General features: G+C 39.6%; 1 protein-coding gene across 1 annotated transcript in view; it reads left to right on the forward strand.

Moving 5' to 3' along the window:
* The window catches only part of GALNT9 (polypeptide N-acetylgalactosaminyltransferase 9), a 129013-nt gene that overhangs the window by 60864 nt on the left and 49174 nt on the right, over nucleotides 1-18975 (forward strand). The window contains exon 6 of the mRNA XM_071762991.1: nucleotides 429-546. Coding sequence (XP_071619092.1) covers nucleotides 429-546 — 118 coding nt within the window. The remainder of the gene's footprint in view (nucleotides 1-428; nucleotides 547-18975) is intronic.

Genomic DNA, 18975 nt, shown 5'->3' on the forward strand with positions numbered 1-18975 from the left:
TGAAATTTATCTGCTAGAGCTGATTCCAGAAGTCCCTTGCCAAACTTCACATCATGGTTGATCCATGACTCTTGACATGCTCTTACTTCCAATAAGGGCATTTCTCATTTCTGCCAAAGCTTGTGAGGTTTTGGTTTAGGCATTAGTCTTCCAATAAAGTGTTGTCTAGTTCTTGTGCTACTCTGTGTGATGTGGAACTTAAGCTTCAGCACAGACCTGGTGTCTGTAAAGCAAAGGAAAACCCACCTGATGCTTCACTTCCATGCACGGGGTACTTCACATCTCAAGTGTCACAGAGAGCTGGTCCAGGTGTGGCTGGCAGTGTGCTGGGTATTTGGTATTTGTTTCATCTGTGTAAATTAGTTATGAGGTGGGTTCTGTTGTAGCTAATAAATGACTTATTTTTTTGCTTTCATCTCTATGTGCAGAACACCAGCTATGATTGGATGCTCGTTCGTAGTGGACCGGGAGTATTTTGGTGAGATTGGCTTGCTTGACCCTGGTATGGAGGTCTATGGAGGAGAAAACATTGAATTAGGCATGAGGGTGAGTAACAAAGGAGAGAATTCGTCCCATGTCTATTTGCAAAAAAAGTCAGGGAGGCTGTGGCCCAACAGGATTGCTGTCTGACTGATGGGTTATGACACAGAAGTAACTGATATTTCAACACTGCCTAGAGCTGACAGAACCAGCAAATGAATGTTTCTGGCCTTACAGGCCTAGAGAAAACTGGTAGGAGTCAGAAATATGGTTTATTGGTTGATTCTGTCAGTGTCTAAGCCCGATGAGACAACTTTTCCCCTTTCCCACAGGCTCTGCTTGTGCAAACAGCTACACTGAGTCTTCCTGTGTTCATTGCACCCAGATGATGTGTGCTTGTGGCCTGGCAGATGCAGTACCAACAGAAAACCAAGGCTCTGGTATTTTAAAACTTTTAAGAGTAAGACCTACAGGGTACAGGTATCCAGTGCTGTTTGACAGGTCAGTGAAAAGTGTGGGCAGATGACTTTGGTACAGCATCAGCCCACACTATGCTCCTGGACCTGTAGGAAGTTTGAGGTACTTGTGGTCCTTTGCCCTTCTTTTCAAGGCGGTGCTAGCCAAAAAGTCCTTCTGAGGTCCAAAGAACATGTCTTTGCTCAGCACTTGAAAATGAGGCCACTTAATGTTGCATGAACACAGTTTCCTCATTATAAGGCTGTCTGTTTAATTATTTTCCCCTTACTCTGTATTTCCTGCTTCACGGTAACACGTCCCTGGTGCATGTAATGTGCTCATTAAAGCATATATTCTGCTCATGGTGAAACTCTAAACATCAAATTAGTCCATTCTTTATATGACTCCTTTGTTCTAAAATGGCTACAAACTCCTTCACACCAGTGGGCTGAGAAAGAAGGTCATTGCAGCAAGTTGATTTTCCCATCTGGGTGTGTATTTATTATTCCAGCATTGTGAGAGGGACAGGGTTTGTAATGGGACTCTCTTAATACACTGCTTATACTTGAAGGTTCAGAATTCACCCAGGGAACAGAAAAACTGCTACCACAAATCATCCAATTTTCCTTAAGAGGGTCAGACTATTACCAGGATTGGGTGAGCTTTCCTTTATCATTGTGCAAGGCTTTGACCTGTTTGAAACTTTTTCCACATGACTGCTCCCAGAATTGATTGAACGCCCTGGCAAAACTCTGGTGTAGCTGATGAATAATCCTCCAAAGAAATCTGAAAGCTGTTGCTCTTCCTTAGAGGAGAAGAATTTGCTGAGCACGATTAGGGCTCCTGGTAAACACAGGAAAAAGGTTTTAATAGGATTAGGAAATGGCACTTGCTTGAAGAGACAAGGATTTGAAGTGAGTGAGGACAGATTTTCAGGGGTAGGGAACCTGTTAAAGTCTGCAAAAACCTAGGACCTAGAAAGCAGCTCTCATTCTTTGTGGGGTTTTGTTGGGGTTTTTTTGATTGTTTGTTTGGTGTTGGTTTGTAAGTTGTTTTTTGTTTGTTTATTTGAGGACTTTTTGCCCTATAAATAATTAACCCTACTGCTTGGAAAAGGTTTTATAAAAGTACAGATGTATGAGTTCATTCTGAAATAAATGAAAACTGGATGTCCATAGCATGGATCTGTTACTCCATGTTTTCACCTGGATCTAGGATGGGAAGTAAGGATCAAGGATGATTAAATAATACACAGTTTCTGCCTCCTCATTTGCAAGTCCTAAGCATGATTCCCTACTGGGTGTCTTTCAGAGCTGTCAGAAACTAACAGCATGAAAATGCACAGGATCCTTCTCCCTTTCCTTTAGGATATCTATAAAATCACTACGAATTTTCAAAGTTGGATTTTTTTTGTTTGTTTGTTTGTTTTGGTTTGGTTTTTTATTTATTTTTTAAAATCCAGAATCTCCAAGTAAATTGTAAGCGATCATTCCTTTCCCAAGGCCTGGAGCACAGACCCCTGGAGGGCTCTTTGGCAACATCCCCTACACCTGTGCAAAGGGATGCTTTTGCCCATGTGTGACCCTGCTTGTATGGAGCAATGAGAGACAGAAAATGGAAGGAAAAAAAATAATTAATGAGTAAAGAGCAAGAAATTACATAAAAATAAATACTAAAATTGTAGCACACATTTGGCTGAAAACAGTCCCTTTTTAAAATACCTGCAACAATAATCCTTTAAACTTTTTTACAAATTACCATCATGTTGCTGCTAAAAGAAAAGGGATTAGGTTTAGAGTGTTTGAATTAGATTACATTGCATCTAATGAACCCTTATTTAAATTGATTTAATAAAGTGAAATAGGGAAAGCCAGTAAAACTAATGAGTTGATTTGAGAGGATACTGTTTGATAACCTTGCTAATCCCCTTTAAATCTATTGCTTATTAAAAAAATCATCATCTTGGTTGTTCCACTTTTTGGCTTTTCCCTTTTTTAAGCTCCATAGATGGAAATATTTAAATAACTGACCTCAGAGATACATTTTTTTTTAGTATTGACTAAGCAGTACATAAACTGACCGGCACTACCATGTCTATTGAAGGGCTCTCCAGGTTTTTTTTTTAAAACTCATTATTTTTTATGTAAACTTCATATTGGTTAGAGCTGTGATATTCTCCTAACAGGGTAACTTTGCAATGAAGCCAGTGTCTGTCTGGCAAGATTCTGAGAAGATGCAACAGCTGTTCTGGGAAATAAAAGGGAGCTGGACATGATTGCAGGCCTGTGATAGGAAGGAAATGGATGGACACTTAAATAATGTCATCTTGTACTATATTTTTCAAAGATGACAGTTTTGCCACAAGAAGGATAAATAGAGCACTGAGTTCTGTTGGAGACAAGTGGTACTATTTTCTTAGTATTCACCAACCAGCTACTGAATCTGATAGGAACTGTCTGGGAGAACCTAAAAGCTGATTTTGGCCAGGAATTTACAAAGTTAAATTGTGTCTGACTCCTGTGTGGATGAGGTGCCCTTCACAAGCACCCAGAACTTGGCTTGTTGGCTGCATCCACACCACTGCTCAGCAACCTTGGATTCAGTGAGCAGTACCTATCCCTCCTGGAACTGTGGTCCAGCTCTCCTTTTCCCAACCTGGAGGCAGAGATGAAGGAAAATAATGGTACCTTCTCCTGCAGCAAAGGTGTGGATGTGTCTGTGCCTAAATTCAGGAAAGATCATGTTCATCTTTGCTGCTCCTTGACATCAAATGGTCTCTCTGAACTGTAGAACAGAGATTTGTCTCAATAATAAGAGAAATTCAAGCAACATTTGTATGTTGAGGATGACAGGGTTCCCTTTAAGTGAGAGTCTCAAATTATGACCCTGTGAGAAGCTGTATGGTTTGCAAGCATCATGGAAGTTCCCTTCCTAGTGGGAGCTACAGACACACAATTATTTAGAAAGGAATCATATAAACTTTAAGAGCCTAGTTTATGATTTGACCTAGTAGAAGCAGTTTATGATGCATCTTTTTATAGTGAGTCATTAATCATTGCACTAAGGATCTCTTTCTTCCTCTGGTGCTCCAGTGATAAGGTGAATGAATTGCTGTTCATTTTATTTTGTACCCATCAACAGTAATGGAGAGTGGGAAGAGATCAAGCATTTATTTATTTTAAAGGATGCTCTAGTACAAATTAAATCCTGCTTCCACCATTAAGAAACCAAACATATTAAATAAAAATACATTGCCACATTGACAACTGAAATCAAAACTTTTTCTCTTATATGTCCAGCAGCACCTGGCCAAACTATTTTATTCTCAATAGCACTATGATATAGCTTGAAGGAAGGAATCTCCATCAGCTGGTGAATTCTTGGAGCTGCTAAGGGTTTTTTGAATAAAAAAACCAAACACCACTGCCCCCAAACTAATGATTTACTCAATCTGAAATACCTTAAGGAAACATTCTGTTTAGGATGTCCTGGCCAGGGAAATCAATTAGAGATGTCCCTGGGTATAAGTGTGACAAACTAACTCCCTGGTGGAGTCAAATGATGGCTTAGCTCTCCAGCAGAGCTTAGCTGGATGTTTAAGCTTCATTGTGACCTTTGCTCATGCAGATGTGTCACAGGTACCTGGCCAGTTTTTGGCAATGGCACAGCCCTGGGATGCCTGAAAACAACATAAAAGATCATTTGCTCTCTCTGTGATTGCTGTGATTGCTACTGGTGGCCAAGCTGCCCAGCTGAAATCAAGCATGAGTTATAAAAGTGCAGTCCCACCTCTAAAAGTCTTTCTTACACAAGCAAATCATTATACTTTCCAAACTTCTGCTCTGTGGCCTGGTTTTACTTGCTTTAAAAACAGATAAAGTACATTTTCTCTGAAGAGAAAAGTAATGGTAGTTATTGTGAACAGTCAGTTCTTGACCTGATTTTATTAACTTCAGCTAAGGAATTCCTTTGATTAGTCAGGATTTTAAATGCAGATTCTAGGCTGGTTTGTTGTATTATAAAATGCCACAAGATTTATGTAAGGCAAACTTTAATTCTGAGTTTTGGACAATGCTTTTTACCCTGTGTGATTCATGAGGCCAGGCCCCTAGTCGAAGAGATAAGTAGGAACCCTGTTCTGCAGAGTTTCTCAAAATGTCAGTTTTTTTCTCACATATTGTGAGAAAATGAGTGAAAGTTGTAGAGAAGTGCAGGTTAATCAAAAAGTCTTATTTCAGTAAATCCAAATACTTCATTTTTATTTTGACCTTTCCCAAGCTGTAATTTTTAGTATAAGTTAATTCAGTTTAAAATGAAATGTTTTTTAACAGAAGCCCTTCAGTTCAAAGACATTTCACACTTAAAGGATGCTAAGAAAAATTCTCAATTGCTGGCATCTGAAAATGTGATGCACTCTGCCCTTAGATATGCCTATTCACACTGGAATGCAATAAATCAGCATTTTCAGCATGAAGTTAAATGCTACTGAAATGTTTCTGACCAGTTCTACACTGAACTCTGCACTGCCTAAGCAAAATCCTGATAAGTGATGTAATCTGCTGGTATTGGGAGCTATTGTTGCATAAATTGCAAAGATCTCTCTGATACACTTCCTAGGTCTCACCCTCCAGATAAGCCATGTAAGAAAAGGTATCTTTTTCTCCATCTCCAATTAAATATAACATTTTCATAGGCATTTTTTAAGGTAAGAGGCCATTGAGTCTGGAAAGTCAAGCATTAAGAAATCACAAAAAGATTGAATTCATAGTGCTTGGATTGCATTAATTATCAACTCCTCTCCCTCATCAAAATAGGGACTGGATCAGTCTATTCTGTGGTGATGGGCATGGATAATGAGCCAGGTCCTCTGCCTGTCTAACTGTTCAGCACCTCTTAATTCCAGCAGTGTTCCATTGATTCCAACAGGCTGAGATTAGGCTTGACATTTGGATAAAGCAGTACCACGTGCTGGCTGGGGAAAAGGGACAGACTTGGTTGTAATGGAGACATTCATGCAGGCATTAAACCCCACCCTGCTGAACCCTGGAATGCCTGAAGTCACCAGGAATAACCAAACACCAAAGGTTGCAGCCCAGGGGCTCTCTGGGGCCATCATTGCATCAGGAGCTGGCAGGAAGCAGTCAGCAGCCCTGGCTCCTCTCATCCTGGGGTTGTGTCCTCCCAGTAGCTGGTGCTGGGGGCTCCATGCAGTGAAGCAAAGAGATGCAGAGCTGTCAGCAAACAAGAAAACCCTGGAAAAACAGATGAAGGAGACAGGTTGAATTCCAGTGGGACGACCAAGAGCCCGGTGCCAGGTTTCAAATGTCTGACATCAATGCTTCAAACCAGAGGATTTTTCATATAAAAGGTCTTTCCACTCCAGGATGAATGTGGAAACAGTTATAAAGCAAAACTAAAAGATGGCCCTTGGCCTGTTCTGAGCAAGAGTACTTGGGTTTTTCTCCTACCACATCATTTATAAAATCTAAATTGTACTCTAAAATGGGATGCATGAGCTTGTTTCTGGAGAGAGAATCCAACTGTCTGCAGTTTCTTAGGACCACAGTATGGGGGTTTTTCTTTCTTTTTTTTTTTTTCTTCATTAAATTGACAATAACTGTAACCTTGAATGGAAAACAATGTTTTCATCAGGACATAGTGCAATGGTGCTCTAGCATGAAATTGCCAGCAAACTACAGGACTGGAGCTTGTGAATACTGTTAAAAAACACTCTCTAAAATGGGAGCATTGGAAATAGCTCAGAAAAGAGCATCTGGCCATTTGGCTTCAATATCACATCACGCTTCATCAAGTGGAACATTATATGTTACAAACTCTTTCATGTACTAGGACATTATAAAAGCACAAGGCTGGAAATTTCAGAAAAGAGATCAATAGCAAAATATCTGAGGAAAGAAAAAGCTTCCTTAGTCTTTGCTGCTTTCTTCAGAGCCACTTTTCTGCAGGTTTAATCTAAATCTAAATCTAACACAGGTTCCTCTGCAGGGGCAAGTGTGAACTGAATGAGAGAAGAAAAATGCAGGGAATCTGAATGTGCTAATTGTGTAGGAATTGAAATAGGTTTCACTTGCCTAATGAGACTGAACCAAAAGCCCAGAGATGAGCTACAGCTGGTCAGAAACTTTCTGATACAACATATTTTCTGTTGTAAAACAGCTCATCCAGAACTCCAAATGTTCTGTAGCACTCTAAATTCTGCTTCTGATTACTGAAAAGCTGGCTTGGGCTGTTGTGTACCCAGAGATGTCAGTTCTTAGCTCAGCACACCTAGAGAAAGGTTTCTTTGAGATTTTTGGAACCATTTTGAATCTCTTTCAGACCTCTTAAAAAAATAATTAAAAAAAAAATAATTAACGATGTGGAAAGTATCTTGAAAAATGAAATGCAGAAGCATTTTAGGGTACCAGCTTCCTTTCAGAATACCTGCTCTATTCTTCCCAGAGCAGGGAGATGCCCATTTATTAATTGACCTTTTGATTAGCTCTCCAGGTGGTTCTTGGGTTTTGGGGGGATGATAGGTTTAATCTGACCCTCTATGAAGCATAGAGGTCTTTTAGGATGGGAGGAATCCTTTCAGCCTGAGCTTCTGCAGTCAGAAGGCCTTGGCTTGGGCTAATGTGTGGTGTGGAGGTACCTGTTAAGCAGCCTGAGTAAGTCCTGGAGTAGCAGCTGTGGGATGAGTCCCACAGCCCAAACTCTTCTTTTTGGTTGTGGGTGTCATTTGTGTGTGCTTGTGTTGCTGGATGGGTTTTCCTGAAAAGAAAAAAAAAAGGTAATTACTTATCTTGTAGAGTTATATAATTCAGTGTCCTTTAAATGCTTTGGAGAAATGTTTTCTGACAACATTTTGGGTCCTGATGTGTGCAGTAATGTACCTTTAGATCAGATTGGCTGGCAGGAGTTGGAAACTTGATGGCATCCATTTGCCACGTTTTTTTCTGTACTGTTTTTCAGTATTATTGTAGAGCTGAATTCCTGCTCTGTTTCTGCACAAATAAATTGTCATTTCAGTATGAAAGGAAGGAAATGAAACAAAAAAATTCCAATAACATATTTAAAGTCTCCCTTAAGAGCATTCCAAGGTTTTCTCTCTTGAACTTTGTTTCCTACATGAGAAAAATAGAGAACCAGGTTGGCTGCAATGCTTTATTAGCATGTTTGTTGTCACTTACATAGCTCCATACGTAGACAAATTAGCTCTGCACCCCTATATGTCATTGTTTCTCTTCCCTGAACATCAGTTTAGCTTGCATGGCAGTGTTAGACATATATATAACGTGCATGAAAGCAGTGGTTAAAATCCCAATTGCTTTGCATTGGTGACTTTCTTCCAACGTAATGAAAATGTGTTAGCTACTTAAAGGAAAAGACAAACACAAAATGGCATATCTAGAGTTTCTATTTGTATTCTAGGCTTCAGAAAGGCAGCTTTCACTGAAAATCATGTTTAATGTGACATACAGAATTTATAGCCTGAGAAATGCAGCCAAGGAGAACCCAGAGAAACATCAAAATAGGGCTGCAAAATCTTTGTTAGGTACAGCTGCTTATTATACATTCAAGTGTTTTGACTGCAATGAAATAATGTATTTGCATGTTTCAGTAAAACCATCACTCCATATTTCTACCTAAAATGCTACTTAGGTTCCCTTGGTGTCTCTAAGAGCTTGTCATTTACACAAATATATTCCTATCAGCAGAAAAACAAACAATTTGATTACTTCAAAATATGTGACAGCCATAATTATTGTCATAGTCTAGAGGAGCAGATAAATAACCAGGACTCCATTTAACCAAGGGGAGACTGAGGCAGAAGGCCCTACCAACATTCTCACGGGATGTATGAGAGTCACTTGATGGCAGAGCCCAAGCTGAAACTAATTGAAATAAATTCTATAGTGTTTCTCTTCTGAATTCTAAGCCTGAAATGATTACTGGAGGTTACAGAACATGCATCTGTTAAAAGAATTGCACTTAAAATTCCTGTGTTCCTGTAGGGAATGATTGAGTGAAGAGAGGAGAAGGGTGATGGACTTCAAGAGGAATAAGCAAATTATAAAACCTGTTCCAGAGCAGAAATGTCAGAACATATTCAAAGTCAACCCCTCGAGATGTGGTTTTTTCTGTTTGTTCCCAGCTGTTCTTGCCCTGTTGGGCTGGCAGGTACCTAATGGGTTGCAGTTTCTGAGAAGTTTTCTCCATCACCCTTTGCTGCAGGCAGATATGGCATATTCCCTCTTCACTCCTTCACCTTTTTTGCTCTTCAGCAAGAAATCCCTGGACTCCTGAACATCTGTGCCACTGGAGGGGGCAGTTAGAGGCTGCTCCAGAACATGTGCTGGATGGACTGGTGGGCCTGTGTTGTTGTGATGCCCTTTTCCCTGAGCCCTAACCTGGCTGGCTGGGGTTCAGCTTTTGGTGCTGGGGGATCAGGCATGTGTTGCCCTGACATTGTGCCTCTAGCCCAGAGGCACTGATCTGCCAGAGCCTGTGAGCTTCAGAGAGCTGCTGAGCAGTTCAGCTCCAGTTAGCTGCAGTTCAAGGTCAAATGGGACTTTAAAATATGAATAAATGTCAGGGTTTGCTGGCACATCGATCTCAGTCTTTTTGATTACTGCCAGATCACATGAATAAATTAGCTTTGACAGGGGCAATAAATTGTATAGACCACTGATCTCAAACAGTAAATGTTAAAGAAGGACACAGGAGGCGTGGAGGGGGAAAATACCCTCTGCAAATGGTTGTATTAAATGAGGTGAGTTCTGATACAGTGCTCCACGGGTGATCTTCAGGCAGGAAGAGGCCTTTTGTTCATTTGAGACTCTGTGCCAAGCTGGGGCACATCTCAGACTGAAGTATTGATTGTCTTTGTCAGAAGAAGTTTTGGTTACCATGCTTTATGAAGCAAGAGCTTCAGTTCCTTTTCTGCCTACCAGGATGGATTTCTAATGCCATGGTCTCAGACCTTCTGCTTCCTGAGGGTGGACACCAGACAAAAAAGACTCTTAACTACAACCCAACAAAAGTAGAGTGTGTTGGAAGTAGCTCTTCATATGCTGGAATAATAAGCTGAACACTGTTGAGCTATGATTTGTTTCCATGTCAGATCTTTGCTTTGCAGGGACTTTTTACATGGAAACCAAAGAAACTCATGTTGACTTATAGTGTGTGCATTGCTCTCTCTGATTTTCTGTATAAAACAGATAAGATTCCTCCGTTCCCTTCTGTGTATAGTTTAAATATTAGGAGTATCAATCACTGCTTTTTTTTTTTTTTTTTTTTTTTGTTAAAAAAAATAGGGAATTGTCATCTTCTGCTAAATGAGTATGTGAAAAGAATTTGAGAATATCTTTTTCTGATAGCACTTTATCTACAATTCCTTAAGTTTTCAGTTTTCTTAAATTTAAAATAAAACATTACAATTCTCTCTACAAGATGTATCAGAAAGGCAGACTTTTTGTCACAAACATGCAGGCTTGCTCTTGTCTATGTACTGTTATCTCTCTAATTAAACATCCCCTTTCTGCAGCACATGCACACATTCTGTCTCTGCATATTGACATCTTGATAATTCATCTGTGTGTTTGTGTATAGAATTGTGTTTATACATATTTATATGTATGTAGGGTTCAGGGACTAGTGCTCATTTTGGGTAATTCCTCTTCTCAAGGCTCCTGAGAAATTGTTGGATTTATGCTGAAACACTAAACTTTGCTTAATCAAAAATGCACACTTTCAAATGCAGAAGCATTTTTTATCTCCAAAAAGCAGGAAAGTATAGAAGTGCTGTGTTTTGTAAAAAAATAATTAAAGAGAGAAACTTTGTTTTGGCATCAAACAATTTTGCAAAATTTACAGTTGATGAATTTAACATTTTCTTTGTGAATGTTTTGTTTAGCTCTGATTGTCTTAACCATAAACCTACAGTTATCACTTTTTCACTTAATTTGTTCCATTAATATACATAATCAATAGCACATGTGTAATTAAAAGGGACTATTATAAATCTTCTATTCATACACCAAACTCTTTGGGTGCTATGATGAACTGACATGCCCTCAATATATGCTAGAATGGAAGGGGCTGCAAAAAAGGAGTTTGACTTGTATAGAAATGCATTTATTTATGTAGAAATATAAGAATACAGCCAGAGGTTGAGAGTTGAAGGCTCCAAAAGAGGAAGGGCCTTTCTTACCACAGGAGCTTCAGCAGCTGGGCAGTATCCATCATTCCCCAGGTGTGTGGTGAGGATGTTAAGAACAGTGATGAGAAAAAGAAGGGAAAATGGGGTGAGTGATGGCAAGAAGGGTCAACCACACTGCTGAGTGGTAAGAATAAATTGCCTAATAACAAGGAGGATTGTGAGAATGGTACAGAAGCTCTTGAAAGATGAGCCAATGCAGGAAGGTACCTGCAAGCCTCAGAATGTGTGCTTTTCTAGTTACTGGTGTTACTGGGAAAAATTGGTTTGCAAAGTGGTTGGGAAGACTGTGAAGACGATATTCTGAGCGTAGGGAAGTATTGTGCCAGACTTGTGAACAAAGAAGCTTTTAAAGTGAATAGTTAAAAGCGTTAGTATTTCTAAAATCAGGGCTGCTTGAACACATGCCAGCTGAAACAAGGAGGGATTTGCTTGTTAGGGTCACAGCATCTTCAATCTAAAAGGCTGCACAGATTATTAGGGATAATTTTTTGTATGCCTACAAAAGCACTTCTCAGTATTTCTGCTCGCAATGTCTGTTTTCAGATCTTGTAAACATTAATTCTGAAACAGTAAATCTTTAAAGCCTCAGAGTGAGCCAGAAGATGAACCCTCAGGGACTGTGTTTTGTGCCATCCAATATTCCATTGTGACAATGGATTCACATGATAAATTACAGCTGTGTGATTTGCATATGTTGTGCTGCTCTGCTCCCTCCTCACTAATCCACCTGTCCAACCCAAGTGTCACTGCCTCAGTAAATTTAAATTTTACTCATAGTTAACTTCTCCTTTCTAAATCTCCTTGCCAATTTTTATTTGATGGCACTGGGAGGACTTCCTGCAAACTTTACTACAATCCAAAATGAGTAACTCATGCTTTTAGCACTGTGGCAAATTCTTCAAAGCATCCACAAAGAAAATATATCCTCATCCTTGCTGCCAGTGCATTTTTTTAACTTTTATACCAAATACAAAGAGATCAGAATTTATTACTTAAAAATACCAGTCTGAAAAAGAGTTATCTCCATTAACATCAACACCAAACCAGGAAAGACAACTGAATTTTTTTCTCAGCTGGCATCTTATCTACCTTCTGCAGGAATTTGATCACTGAAAAATTGTCCTCCCATACAGCAGAGACCTTAGCAATTCATGCCTACTTGTGAGGTACATGAGATGATACCCCATGGATTTTTATTAAAATATGACCTTCAGTAACTAATTCCTCTGGAGCCCCAGATCTAATTGTATCAGTTATTAAATATATTTTTGCAGTCAGGTGTCAGCACCCTAATAGACACATGTTCATTCTTAAAGATCTAGTTTGACCTATTGATTAGAAATTGGTTATCATATAGTATGTCTTGAAATTTTATGTGAAATTAGATTGTAAATTTCCAAGGCAAAATTCCTTTAAGCAAGAACAACACCCCCAGAAAACAGCACATTGGAATGAAAGTTGAGAAAGGAAAGGTTGGTTTATAGTCAGGTACTTGTTGAAGGCATCATTGCCCTAAGTTTTAGCATGAATCCACATTTTTTTGCAAAGATGTGCAGCCACTTTTAAGTGTTTAGAGTCACTACCTGCTGTGAGTAGAGCTGAATACAGCACCCACCTCCAAATTCATCCCTTGGCTACTAGGCTGTGGATCTTGAACACCTCTCCTTGTCATACCTTACCTGGTGCCTTGAGTTTTGGTTTTGGGGTGCAACTTGCCAATAAGTTTACTTTTTTGTTTACTCAGTCAACTTTAGTAAACTCTTGTGTATTGAACTCATAGTTCAATATTATTTGAACCTCATCCCCTTAGTAATTTTTTTAGCTGATTATTCAGTTCCCTGCACATGCTGCTTTTCCCTGTATTGCCTCTTTTGGTGTCTGTAGCAAATGAGTTCTAAGAGAAGTGTATGAGAGTAGGGGGGATGAGCAGTCAGGCTTGACACATAAAAACAGGAAAGAAAATGGATGAGAGAGATGTTGGAAGAAAGCTCCAGGAGAAGTGAGCTAAGGTAAACAAACTTTGTGGTTGTAGTGGTTAATACAGGCAGCTGAGAGCAACAGAAATGTGGGCATTTTGCAGAGGGCCAGAGGCAATTAGCGATGTCCATGGCACTGTAATTAATAATTTAGGGGAAGGGGTGTGGAATGGGACCTATCATACCAAACTTGGACAAGCATCTCCTGAAAAGAGGACAGGGCACAGTAGAGTCAATTTGGAAACCACCTGTGGCTGTACCACCTCTTTCAAATGAACCTGACCTGTCCCTGGAGGGGAAGGAGGTCTGGGTTATGCTCAAGCCCTGAGTGTTGCAGACTGGGCTGCATCAGAAGTAGGAAATGCATTTTAGAAAGCAGAGTTTGGAGCCAGGTTTGTGGCTCCCTGTGGTCAGCAGCATCAGCTCTTTTCTTTCTGTATGCACTCCCATCTGCAGAGGTTACTTCTGGCTGTCTTCAGCAGGAAGTAAAGCACAAATAATTGCTATGGGAAATGTGCTTCATTTTTCTTGTTCCTCATTAATCCATATTCAGGATCTCTTCAGGAGGATTAAGTGAGGTGCAACTGCAGTACCAGTTACTTTCTTTCCCTCTCTGCATGTTTTAATTAAGCAGAGCTGGTTGTCCATCTTACTGAAGCAACATTTCCTGTCATGTCAAATGTCAGAGGCAGTTTCTACATGAAAAGAATAGCAAATCCTAGCACTTAATAAGATGTTTTTTAGATCTTTACATGAAAGTTTCTATTCTGTACACCTTGTGGGTCACTGATCTGTTGTTGTTTTTTTTTTTTTTAGGGGAGTTTGGTCTAAGCAAAGAAAGCAGATTAGGAAGGATAGTGCAATATAGAGCTTTAAGTTTAAAATTTAGCAATGTGTCAAGACATAAAGTAAAAATTGAGGTGTATGTGATGGCAAGAGAAAGGAGTCATGATGTGGTGACCTGGGTGAAATAAAAGATCCCAAACCTTTTCCTTAGCCTTTTGCAAAGGCAAGACAGAAAATTTTCAGTGGCAGTAGCTGAGTGTCCACACCCTCCTGGGTACCAATAAAGTGCTGTGATTTAGCAAAAAAGAAAACTCTTAAATAACAAACTGGAATCCATGAGCCTGCTAGAAATAGCATGATAAATCTTCCAACCTCTTGCCTACTGACCTCTTTAAATTGTGATATACAGCAAAATGACCCAAGCCAGTCTGAAAGATGTTTATGGCTTCTCAGTGTGTGGGGTGGTTTCTGCTCTAAGTGCAGAAGCACAGCAGGCACTGGTTTTAATTTACCATAGATCTGAATTGCTCTTGTTTTTAAAATGACTCTGGTAAATCCAGAGGTGTTTTGCATTTGTCACCACATTAATAAAGATTTGATACACAACAAGGGTCACCTTGCCTAATGTGGACATAGTTTTAGTATATAAACAAATGTAGACTGTAGAAGTGGAAGAGAAAATATTTAGAATTCTAACAATGCCCTTATCCATAAATCTTGGAAATTGTCAGAGAAGGACTAGAAGGGTCCCACTTCATATCCATTACAGTCAAATTGTTTATGGGATTGTCTTAAAGCTAATAATTGCTTGATATTATTATAGACATGTTGATTTGGATGATCAATGGGGATGTTTCAGCTTAGGTACATGAGTATTCCCAAACCAGGCAGCTTTTTTTGCAAGAATTTGGCTGTGGTGGAGTCAGGCTCTGGCTGACACTAACTCTGCCAACTTATGTTTTTCAGTCCAATAAGCTTTTTCTCTAACTTTGCACTGAAACATCAGAATATCTTTTTTGTTTGGTTGGGGTTTTTTTATGTTTTTTTTTCATCAATCACTTATGAGTTTGTATTGGTTTGCATCAGAAAAATTTCCAGAAGAGTGCCTTGGGAACCAGTTCCTCTGGGTGTTCAGGGTTTTGAACACTTCAAGAGATGTGCACAGACCAACTGCCTGGATGCAGAGCTGTGCTCTCCCACAACACTCACATCTGCAGTTAAATGAGTGAGGCCATGCACACACCCTGATACTACTGCTGTTCAATAGTTCTCATTTCCCTTTGTGAATTCTCATCCAGTTTATCAAGTGGTGACTTTGGCCAATATCAAACTTGTTTAATAATTAGTGACAGTCATAGGGTAATGATTAATGGCCAGTTAATTATCAGCATTGCATGTGTTTTTGAAAATGCTGCTCAGTTTGTGAATCAGACAATAACCAGATCTATTGCTACCATCAGTCTGAGACACAGTAGCTAATATTTGCAGCCATTCTTTTGTTTCATGTGCATTTAAAAGGTGACTTTTTGAGTGTCCATCTTAATAGAGTTGGTTTGCAGAGAACATAAGCCTTACATTTCAGAGGGAATTTCACTCTGTCAGCTTGGCTGCCCAACAATAGCAGCTCTCTGTCATCAGTGTCTCTCAGTGATTGACAGTCAGTAAGAAACTCTAGAGTGACAATATTTTTCTACATATCCTTTAGCTAGGTTTGAGTGACATCCATGTATTGGCTTTTGATGGAAAACAGTCCAGAAAATCATTTATAAGACTCTATCTACATCTCAGTCTAGTGCAAGATGAAGCAGTAGATGTCATTAACCACGACAACACAGAATCTGGATTTCCAGCCCAAATTTCAGACCTATGTATTGTACATTCTGCTCTATTTGGGCACCAGGAATCAAGGAGCCTGATAAATTGCTGTTAAGATTCATTTTCAGAGTAGTGTCTAGCAATGTAGCTGGGCAATTCCCATTTATATTAATAGGAAGCAGATAAAGCTCCTGAATAACTTTAAGAAAATCTAGCCCTAATGTGCTTTACATTTCAATAGGCAGAGCTGTGTTTTGAAATTCCATTTGAGAAGGGTAATGTGATAGATATAATAATGAGGGATCTGCAGAAACCAGTAGGATGCATATTTCTATATGACACTGGAGGCTTACAGTACTTTAAAATGAGAGCATCCTAGAATACTATTAATGAAATCCCCTTTAACCTTAAGGGGTAATTTTTAGTAAGTGATCCACAGGGTATTTGGCTGTTAAATTTCCATTAACAGTAATGGGATTCACAATATATTACAAAGCAAGTTCCCCACTAGCCATGCTGAAATTCTACCCCCTGCAGCAATTAATCATGCCCATTGGGCTCCTTAATGGAAATATGAAGCAAATTATCTGGCTAATCATGATATGTGATCAATTGGCTCTCCTGCAGTAACTGATTGCTGGCTAGCTAAAGCCAATTCACAGTTTTAAGATCTTATAGCTTAGTGGCAAAAGTCAGGATGTCCCCATCGTGGTTGTAAATGTCAAGACATCTGCAGCTCTCAGACAGCATTCACTGAGGTTTGCAAACCTTGGATTTTCCTTTTATTTTCCTTTTATTTATTTTTCCTTTTATTTTCCTGTCTTCCATCCCCTGCTGTAACAATTTTCCAGTTTCCCTCTGACCCACATCCCTGCAGATGCTTCCCACAGGGAGCATTCTGCCCCCACTGCCTCTACCAGGGTCCCACTGGTTTCCTGCTGCTCTGCACTTGCTCCCCAAGCCAGGGACTTTGTGTTTGCTCCTGCTCCTCTATAAATCTGCATTTTCAAGCTGAAAATGGATAAGCAGCTCAGAATGGTTGTGCTGGAATGTCTTCGCAGAAGCTTGGCTCTGCCCTTTCTTCTGTTATTCTGCTACCTGATAGCAGAAATTTATTTATCCCATTTTGCTTGACCTGTTATGCAAGGAGCAGCCTCAGAGGTTGTGGACTGGTTGGATGTAGCATGCCAAGGTCATCCCTCAAATTGCTGGAAAGAGAAGAATCACTTGAGCATTTCAGCTAAAGACTTCTCACTGTTGGTCTACTTAAATGTGAAACACAGAAAGCTACAAAATCTGCTTTTTTGTTGTTGTTGTTAAATCTAAGCCATTTCATTGATCAGTCTGGGGTCTTTTCTTTCTCACCAGCATTTTTTTAAGGCTTAACATACCTCTAAAATGCAGCTATCGTTGGGCTGCTGACTCAGCTTTTGAGTGTATGGTTTTGGTGTCTTTGGTGTATGTTATAGCATTGTGGTTAAGCTCACTGGCAAAACTGCAAATCCAGGAGTGCCATGCAAAATCAATAGCATTTCTTGAGGCAGAACACTAATTTTTAGCCACACTGCATGACTGTCATTTTCCTAATGAATTCTCCAGTATGCAGAGGTGCCCCAAACAACAAAGATAAATGCTGGTGTGCATAATACAGATTTATAGCCAAAACAGAACACAGAGTACAGATGTTTTTTTCATATAACCAAGAGTGGTTTATGAGCTTTTGCAAGCAGGGGTATCTGTATCCTAATTAAGGACTGTTTTTCAATGGAACTCTAATGAATAAAGCAACAGGAAACTTGAAAATTTAGGCAATGTCTTCTGTGTACCCCACTATGTGTGTTTCAGCTCTTGTTGAGAGCTGTCTGGTTGGACATAGGTTGGGTGTTGAAAAGGGAGAATCCTCAAGACCACCTGAACAACTCTGAAGCAGAAATGTCATTGAAAGGAAGATAGTTACAAGAGCATTTGGGCAATTTTTAATATCCTTCCAAGACTGTGTGTTAAGTTAGCCAGGCATCAACATATTGAATAGCTTTTCATTGCCTTAATCTGCCATTTGGCATGGAAACTTTTACAGCCTTGTTATTAATTTTCATATATTCAGAAGCTTATTTCTGCAGAAATCCTGATTTAATTTTTTTTTCTCTTTCTTTCTTACTGGGGAAAATAAAACAAACTGCCTCTATTATGCTATGTTTCCATGGGGAACCTTACTAATGTACATAACATCCAACAGCTGACAGCAAGTGATGATAAGTTGCTTATACCACTGGGAGCTCTGGAATGAGTGGTTTACAAAGCTGGGTAAGTAATGAAAGTCCATAAACAAGACACTCCACAGAGCAGCAGAGTGACAGAACTTTGGCTCCAAGATGAGGCTGTTTGGCTGGGACTGGAAATCCATATAACATCCTTCTCTCCTGGCATCTGCTACTTTGAGAAGGTTCAGTTGATTACAATAACAACTCTCACCTCAGCCTGGCTGCAGTTGGATTGCAGGCCAGTTGGATGAGTGGCTCTACTGGACCACCTTGTCACTTGGTTTCATGTTAGTGGGGGCTACAAGATGAGGCTTCCATGGTTGTTTGTCACTCCCTGACTCTAGGCAGGGTGCAGGTACTGATTTGTAGTTGGTGCAGGTGATCTTTGTAGCCTTTCTGATCAATCCAACCTAATTAAAGGAGGAATTATCTGGGTTTAGGGCCAATTTACCTTTCCAAGATGGTATGAATGCTTGCAGCTCAGCTAATAATGAGGCAACATCTTAGAGCCAATTATGTGAAAATGAATCAGTGGAGCCCATTAGACATGACAAAGTTCAATGAGAGATGGAGCAGGTGAATTTTTTCTTGTTAGAGACTCTGGTGGTTTATGGAAAGTTGGAAAACTCAGAGCAGCTTCTCACACAAGAATGTCAAGCTCTGTGTTCCTGGAAGCAGCCCATCTCCTGTAGCCAGCATACTGATGGGTTCCTAAACCAGAGCTGTACTTTTTAAAGGTTAGGGATTCAGAGCAGTCTATATGTAATGTTTTTCTGGATGTTATTTTAGCAGATGTTCTTGCAGATCAGCCCTCTTCTCTGAAAGGATTCTATTAATAAAACCAGCTGTGGAACAGGAAGAGAGAATGGCTTTTTTAGTAACTGCAAAACCCTTTCAAAGCACTATTCATCATCAAAATAATTTACAGAATGGTTTCTGAGAAGAACTATTAATTAACTGGCAAGAACGAGCCCCA

Source organism: Heliangelus exortis, chromosome 19 (genome assembly GCF_036169615.1).
Source record: "Heliangelus exortis chromosome 19, bHelExo1.hap1, whole genome shotgun sequence".
Taxonomy (NCBI): domain Eukaryota; kingdom Metazoa; phylum Chordata; class Aves; order Apodiformes; family Trochilidae; genus Heliangelus; species Heliangelus exortis.